We start from the raw sequence: 8,700 nt of genomic DNA, 5'->3' as shown, positions 1-8,700 counted from the left end.
CGGGCCCGGCCCTCTGGCCCGGCCCACGACCCCGGGGGTTTGGACCCGCCGATGCCACTGCCGCGCGCCGGAGCCGGTGGACGGTTTACCAGGCAGGGACCTGCGAGGCACACACACTAGGACGAATGAGGCGGGACCGTTCGGGGGCCCGTGGCCACTGCAGAGTCTCCCGCAGCATCGCTGCCTTTAAATCCCGCCTTTCCCGGCGTGCGCGCACCGCGAGGGAGAGGAGGCTCCGTCCCGACCCCGGCTCCGCGCTGTCCTCGGCCTCGGCGCTGCAGCCCCTGCAAAATTCTTGGCAACGGCCGAGGTCCCCAAACCGGGATGCCAAGCGGCGCGGTGGGGCGGATCTTTCAAATATTAGTCACCCAGAGTGAAACTCTTCTTGGAGATCGTCGAACCAACTATGTGCTTTCCCTCTTTGACCCGCTCTCGGCTGGAAGACCACGCTGAGCAGCCTGGGCATTGCTGGCGGAGCCGGGAAGGCCCGCAGCGCTGAGGGCATCGCAGCCTCGCCGCGGATCCGAAAGGCTTGGGGGCGGGGGGCTTCTGCTCCTCTGGATTTCTTTCCGTGTTTATTTAAGTTTTCAAAACTACAACGTGTCATTGGTTACCCCGATGTGGGGCATCTGCTGAAAATAGTGCAGACAGCCAAGGTGCTGAGTTCTGACAGGGAGCGCGCTTGGAAAGAAAACATTTAAGGGGGAAGGAAAAATAATCTCAGAAGAGCAGTTTTCTGAGATTACTTCTTCGACTGGAGAAGTTCAAGAGTAATAAATGACAAGTGACCTGTGTTACACAGCAGAGGTTTTTTGGGGTTTTTTTTTGGTTTTTTGACCAAGTGATTTTAAAATATTATTCTTTGGTGTTCTTCTCAAATGATTGACACGAACTCCATCAATAATTAAGCCCGCAGCTGTTAATGTCTTGGCATAATCATCCAGAGTAAATATCTTAGCGTCCAGCCAAAGCCAATGCTGGTCTCCAGGGTGGGTTTGAGATTTGACGAACACACACGCACAGCATCCTAGAGCTTTCTATAGGAGCAGGTTGGGTTTATTAACCACCTTGGAATTTCGGGTTCATTGCAGGCATCAGCACACCTGAGCTACCAGCGTGAAGAGGAGCATTATTCTGACATAGTTTTTATAGTTTAGAATTCTAAATATCATCACATCCAGGCATGCATCCTCACTTACTCATTGCTAAGGACAGACACTGACTGGTATGTTTATTCTTAAACCTGTGGCCTATTTGAAATTGTTACACACAGGAAGCAAGCACCAAAATTAAAACATTATAACCCACATATCATGAGCCACGATAATTGCTTAAGTTATCTTTCACAAAATTATGGCCTTAAGGTCTCCTCCCATCGGTGAAAGTTATCCTGAAAACAAGTCTTTCATGAGTCCCTGACGGTTGGTCAGTAAGGTGGGGTTCTGGCAGACTGGGACAGGCAGGAAATTCCAGAGGCAAAAGCCTTCCTTGAGAAAAACACCCAGCTTCCAGTGCCCTGCACTTCAGAACTGGGAACAGTGTGGTTGCTACTGAGCTCAGATAAGTATTGGTATCTGTAGGTATCTCGAGCTCAGAGAAAGGGAGAGGGGCCATTAAAGCCTGAAGTCGGTACCTTGGATTGCACTTGCAGCAGATGAGTAACCTCTGCCCAGTGGAACACCTGTGAGAAGTGTTCCCTGTGGTTTGCACAATATAGCAGCATGTGCATTTTTTATGTCCTGCAAACTGCAACTATATCCTTCTCTCTTCCTGTCTATTTTTAATCACCTATAGCAGAGACTTACGGTGGAGATTAATCTGAGGGCTACATTTCCTAACAACAGCTGAAAGAAGCACACAACTAAGGACTGTGCCTGCATGTCCTTAGCTCAGACGGGATCAAAGTCTCCGGGGGCCGGAGCGTTGGTACAATTGCAGTGTGTCCCTTCTAAATATACTTGAACATGGAAACATTAAGAAACACAGAATTTAAATATATAGAAACAACAGCTTCTCCCTAGATATTCTGATTGCAAATATGTGCTTATTGGATAGATTGGCATTGCCTGTGCCTTTCCAGCGGCGTCTGATATAGGGGGTCCTACTGTCCTCAACTCTTGGACCGTCATGTTCCTGGAACCTTTGTTCCTTGTTCTTGACAAGGATGGTGTGAGCCAACTCAGAGAACTATTAGCTGTAGGCAAGGAGCACTGGGAGGACTCTGAGGACAGCAGCAACACAGAGGGATTATGCAGCAAGAACAGGGCCCACAACAGTGAGGAGGAAGGTAGCCAAAAGGGATTAATTTAAGCCTTTTTCCTACGATTTGTGTTTATGAGATGTCTGGGGCTTTGGTTCCTAAATACTGATGAACTTAGGCAGACAAACTCCTTTTGACTTTGGACGCATATAGGGCACCTGGCTAATTCAGTCAGTAGAGCATGTGACTCTTGATCTTGGGGTCATGAGTTCAGGCCCCATACTGGGTATAGAGATTACTAAAAACAAAGAAAACAAACAAACAACCAACAACAACTATGTCCACAGTGTCACAGTATCCATTGGATTAAGAATTTGGTGATAAGAACAACATTAACAAATTCAAAGATTTCGTAAATCACTTAGTTTTACTGAATAAGAAGAAATGGGTAACAGTTTTCCCCACAGGATGTGATAAAACCAAGCCCTATGGATATTTTAGGCTACTTTGCCACCATGAGCAACACTCTGGGTCAGGGCTGAGGGCCATATTTTGAAAACCATTCCTGCAGTGGAAGAAAACTGAAGTAGGGCAGAAAACTTGGATTCCAATTTCAGCTGTCACTTTTAAGCCTGGAGACCTCAGTTTCTTTGTCTGTAAGACAGGGCAGTTATACCAGGCTTGTCTCAATAGACAATGGTATATGAAACATTTTGGAAACTGTACAGGATCCGGGTGCCATTGGTTGATAATTGTCTTGCTCAGATTTTCCTTTTCTGCCACTGCAAACTTCACCTTAAACTATAACTTCTGGTTAGCTCTTTAATGGTCTCCACTATGAATCTTTCCTTATAAACTCTACTTTCAGATGGCTCCAGTGTCATATAAAGTGGAAAGCAGAGATTTTACTGTTGGATATCCATGCAGGGCTTGAACTCTGATGTAGTATTTACTCACTAGCTGAATTGGAATAATATTCTCCATTCCCTCTAAACTTCAGTTTCCTCGTCTGTAATATGGGAAAGTAAGGATACCGTCTTCATAAGGTTACCCTGAGGACCAAAGCAAATAGGAAAATATTTTACAAACTCTATAATATCTGATACATGTTCGCTGTAATTTACATCAATACTTGGGAAATAGGAGTTTTATCTCCATATTGGGCAATAAGGTTTAAAGTGTCTTAGAAATGCAAAAAAAAAAAATTGTATCTGGGACTTTCAAAGCAACTGAGAACTAGATAAGATAGTAAATCTTGTTTTAATAGGCTACTAAATTATATTTGTTTACAAGGGTGCATGAATTCTACAAATACCAGAAAATCCTTTGTTTCAACATCCATATAGTATGAGCAATTAATGGAATAGGTGGTTTAGTTGACGTTTGTTCTTTTTGTTTTTATTCATTTTATTTCATTATGCTGTTATGTGCCCTTATGAGAAATATATTCTTGGCTTTTTTTTTAATTGAAGTATAGTTGACAAACAACATTACACTACTTTTAGTTATACTATATAATAATCCAAAGACTCTATATGTTATGCTATGCTCATCACAATGGTAGCTACCGTCTGTCACTCTACAACATTGTTAAAACATCATTGACTATGTTCTCTGTGCTTTACTTTTGTTCCTGTGACATTCATTTCATAACTAGAAGCCTATACAGCCCACTCCCCTTTACCTATTTACCAATGCCCCCATCCCTCCCCTCTGGCAACCATCAGTTTGTTCTTTGTATTTATGGATCTGTTTCTCCTTTTTTTGTTTGTTCATTTGTCTTTTAGATCATATGAGTGAAATCGTATGATATTTGTCTTTCTCTGGCTTATTTCATTTAACATAATACCCTCTAAGTCCATCCATGTTGTAGTGAAATTTGTTCTTAAAAGCCCCAACTGGGGTTCAGCAAAAATTTGGTATTTGTTCATAGTCACTGAACTCAACAAAGTCAAAGTCACTTATTTTAAGGATGTCTACCTACTCAAGATGGATAACAATGAACCGAAACCCAAATACTGACGTTTTTGTTGATCAGGTGATTTTCAGTATATGTTTCCATGTTTGATGAAAAAATAATGAAATAGATAGAATTTTAAAGCTAATCAGTTGGTTTTTTATAGACATTTCCAATTGGACCTAGACATTTAAATCTAAAAAATAAAATCAACATAAAAAAGTGTAAGAAGTTTGTTTTAAATGAAATCACAAAGTTACTTCTGAGCTATCAATCTGTGATTTATATTTGTCTCGTTTTAAACCCAATTGTATTACCTTTTAAATTTAACTGGAGTATTGTCCTTTGGAGAGAGAAGAGGTATAAAATTCATTGCTAAATCTCAGGCTTACTTGAGGAGCTGGGCTAGTCTTTTTCTCTCCCTGTCTTAGCGGATTGTTTTTATCGGAATCACTGGTATTCGGTGAAAAATAATTGACCTCTTGGCCTGCAATTATATTTTTAACCGGAGATTGAATTGTTTCCTTGTATCTTACTATATTATTTGAATATTCTTCAGCAGAGAAGGGTCATACACTTAAATTCCTTACTAACTAATATGCCTTCCCTTTTTGCATTAAACACATTATGATTGCTTTATCTTGATATTTTAAAATTAATTACTTAAGTACTTCTTCCCAAATGTGACCAAGATGTGCTTGCTTTCACCCTTTCCTCATAAAAGGGTGAGATTTAGTAGAATTGGTGCTTTGTATACATTGTATCCCCCTTGCCAGGCAATAATATATTTTGTGTCCAGAGGTGATCAATATTATAAAAATATTCCTTCTAGACCCTAACCACAGCTTGGTGGTAATAACCTGCCTCTTCTTTTGCATCTGTCCCTTTGAAACTTAATCCAGCACTGCGCTGGGCCCCAAAATGACGGTTATGCCAACTTCATGATATTCCCAAATCCTTTCCTGATTAGATGGCAAGATGATTATCCTGGTTAGTGCATATTCCCCTGTTTGGTTTTTTGCTCTGGGATAGATATAAAAATTAATCTTCTTTGAACTTCATTTGCAATTTTGATTTCCTTCCGGTTTTTGTAAATCTGAAGATGTGGTAATACTCCTTTCACAAACGCTGATTTATTCCTTAGGCTTAGCTCTTCAGTTCTCTCCCTTGCACACTTGACTCACAACTGCATGGTAACTGGGGAGGCTCCCAAATGACTAGAACCTTTTGATGTAAAATTATAGTTTTAAAAAAGTTTTTCATTTTAACCTGTGTCATAATTTTAGATAAATTACTAACGTTGAACTTTGCGTGTTGAATAATTTTTAAAAAGCTTCAGTGTCTGAAGAGCTAACACTTTAGTCCTTATCTAGGAACTCTGCATTCCACATACTATACCTGCATGGTCTCATGAGACTGTCATAGAATCCTGTGAGGGAGAAATAACGAACACTATTTTACAGATGGGGACAGTGAGAATCAGTAAATTTGTGATATGCCCAAGGTCACAAATTTACAGCGCCAAAATTCCAGCTCAAGTTTATCTTATATTTAAAAAGCTCCTTATTTGCTGCCTCTCGAGGTTAATCAAAAGTATTGATATAAGTTCCACTAAGAGTAGAAACCATATCCTACGTGTTCTTTAGTCCCTTATAATTACCTAAAACGTAGTACCTTACAAAGAGCAGCTCAGTAGCTGTTTGCATAATAAATGGTTCCTAATTTTCCGCTTTTCACTTGCTACAACTCCAGTACCCTAGCTTATGAAGCCATTCTTCACTTGGTCACCTTAAAGCAGGGTTGCAGGAAAGGAGTTGAGAGGGCGAAGGAGGAAGACCCCTATTTCTTGACAAATTCCAAATATGTTGTAGACTTTGACCTCTCACTATCCTTCTCTTTTGGACGGCCATTGGACTTCTCTAAACAACTTCTGACAGATGGTAGCTATCTCATACTACTATAGCTTTCCAATAAGATTGTCTGACTCTTAAAGCTAAAGGCAGGATCTTGTTTACTGTTAGTATTCATGCCCCACCTGCAGCCCCTGGACTGAATGGAAGCAGTGTAGGCATTCCACGCAAGCTTGAATGCAGATCCAGTAAGGCCAGACCCTGACTCTGTTGCAGCAAAGGATTTTCAGGAAGCCAGGTCCACATAGTCATCCAATCATTTCTTCACCAAATATTATATGTTTGATGTACAAGTCTGTGTTAGCCGTTGGGGATACAGTGGAGAGCAACACAGAGTTCTACACTCCTTGGAAATGAAATAGTTTTACTATAGACCAAACAATGGTTCCTGCTTTCACTTCTACTCATATACGAGGGACCTGTTGTTTTCTCTTGAGTAATTTAACATTTTTATTTAGCCTCTCAGGTCCCTCATTTTCCAATGCAGCAGTACTTTTTCCCATCTCTCATCTTATTACAGATAACTTACTAATAATGTACCCAATTTGAGAATAATTTTGGCCCACATCTTCTACTTCTTTACTACTGGCCAAAGCTCATCTCCTTTTTATAAGGGGCCAGCACCTCTTGGCCAGTTTAAAATCCTAACAAAATAATTCAAGATGCTGTTGAAGCTACCTTAGTTAACACTGTTTTGTGAGTGCCCTTTATCATCAGAGCCTTTGACCTAACTACCCTCCAAGAATTTTTAAACTATTGGGATCAATCCTAAAGTACAAGTTACATCAAATATTAGCCGAAGAGTTCCATGCTAATAGAGGCATATTCTAGTGGAGAGGTTAAAATTATTGTACCTCAGGCAGGTTTTCTGAAAAAGGTTCCTTTAAAGGAGATGGACCAAGCTGGATCATAATGGAGGGCAGAATGGAGAGCAGTGTTGGATTATGAAAAGACCTAAAGTCTGGGCACAGAGACTTGAATTCTAGTCCCAGCTACTTGGAAAGTGAACTTGGGAAGTTGAATCAAATTTCCTGCCCTTCTGTTTCTCTATCTGTTCAGCTCTGGCACTATCTCGAAACTTGCAGATTGACCTCAATGAGGCTCAGTTAGTTAAAAAAAAAAAAAAAGAAAGAAAGAAAGAGCCCTCAAAAGATGTGTCTGGGTGACTCAGTTGGTTGACTGTCTACGTTGGTTCAGTCATGATCTTATGGTTTGTGAGTTTGAGCCCCACATCGGGCTCTCTGCTGTCAGCACAGAGCCTGCTTGTGATCCTCTGTGTTCCACCTCCTCTTTCTCTGTCTCTCCCCTGCTCACTCTCTCTCAAAAAAATAAATAAGTAAACATTACAAAAAAAAACTTCATAAAGCTTCATTTTTTAGCCTGTCCTCACTTGCTGTTATTTCACACTTAATGGATGAATATTTCTCACTTCAGATACAAACATCTAAACTTTTTTTTGAATGCTTATTTATTTTTGAGAGAGAGAGTATGCATGTGCGAGGTTGGGGAGGCGTACAGAGAGAGGGGGACAGAGGATCCAAAGTGGGCTCTGCGCTGACAGCAGACAGCTCCATGTAAGGCTCAAACTCATGAACTGTGAGATCATGACCTGACCCAGAGTCAGACGCTTAACTAACTGAGCCACTCGGGCCCCCCAACAAGCATCTAAACTTTCAAAACAGATCAACTAAATAGGTAGTTTACTATATTCTTGAAAATTTATTTGGTAAAAATAAGATTCTTCAGAAGGTTTGCTTTTGTCCCCGTTCAGATAATTAGCAATATCTGTAGACATTTTTGGTTGTTATAAGTCAGGGATGCTGCAGGCACCTAGTATGTGGAGGACAGGGATGCTACTGACCGTTCCACAACACACAAGACACCCCCTCAACAAAGCATCATCTGGCAGGAGCCAAAGTTGAGAAATTAGGCTACAGGACAATCTTGTGTAGACAAAGGACAGGTATATGCAATGTCCATGCTCACTAAAAACTAAAAACATTTATTTAAAATGTTTATTTATTTTTGAGGGAGTGAGTGAGCAGGAGAGGGGCTGCTGTCAGCACAGAGCCTGATTTGAGACTGGAACTCATGACCTGTGAGATCGTGACCTGAGCTAAGCTAAAGGCAGACCCTTAACCAACTGAGCCACATGGGCACCCCTAAAAACATTTACTTAAAACAACATGCAATACCATCAAATTCGCAGACTTTTTAAAATTTATATAAATATAACATTTTGGTATGGTGAAATGGTTTTCTTATTTATCAATGCAAAATTTCCTAAAGTAACTTTTGCCATATTTACTGAGCTCTTAAAATGTTTATTGACTTAGTAATTTCAATATAGGGCTCTAGCTTATGGAAATAAATGTAGAGGGGAAAAATGGGCCAAAAGAAAGTGCCATTGCTTTACTAATGATAAGAAAAACTGAAGACAATCAAAGGAGAATAGTTAAGCATATCTTGTTAAAGGAATATTATGTCATTATTCTTAATGTTTGTTAGGACTCAGTAGTAAGTAACTTGGAAAATGATTGATTGCAACATAAAGAGGAAAGGAGAAAATAACTGATAACACATGATCACAACTAAGCAAAATAAATCAATGCATGCACAGATTGAAGGAAATG

The 8,700-nt window shown here is 40.4% G+C and overlaps 1 protein-coding gene across 1 annotated transcript in view; it reads right to left on the bottom strand.

Annotated features, from left to right (window-relative positions):
* Positions 1–404: 404 nt before the first annotated feature.
* CWC22 (CWC22 spliceosome associated protein homolog) overlaps positions 405–8,700 on the bottom strand; it is a 121,952-nt gene continuing 113,656 nt past the window's right edge. Inside the window, exon 26 of the mRNA XM_029933293.1 lies at positions 405–565. Coding sequence (XP_029789153.1) covers positions 405–565 — 161 coding nt within the window. The remainder of the gene's footprint in view (positions 566–8,700) is intronic.

Source organism: Suricata suricatta, chromosome 3, assembly GCF_006229205.1.
Source record: "Suricata suricatta isolate VVHF042 chromosome 3, meerkat_22Aug2017_6uvM2_HiC, whole genome shotgun sequence".
Classification (NCBI taxonomy): domain Eukaryota; kingdom Metazoa; phylum Chordata; class Mammalia; order Carnivora; family Herpestidae; genus Suricata; species Suricata suricatta.
Note: the sequence above shows the minus strand (reverse complement) of the source record. Positions and strands in the feature narration are given on the sequence as shown.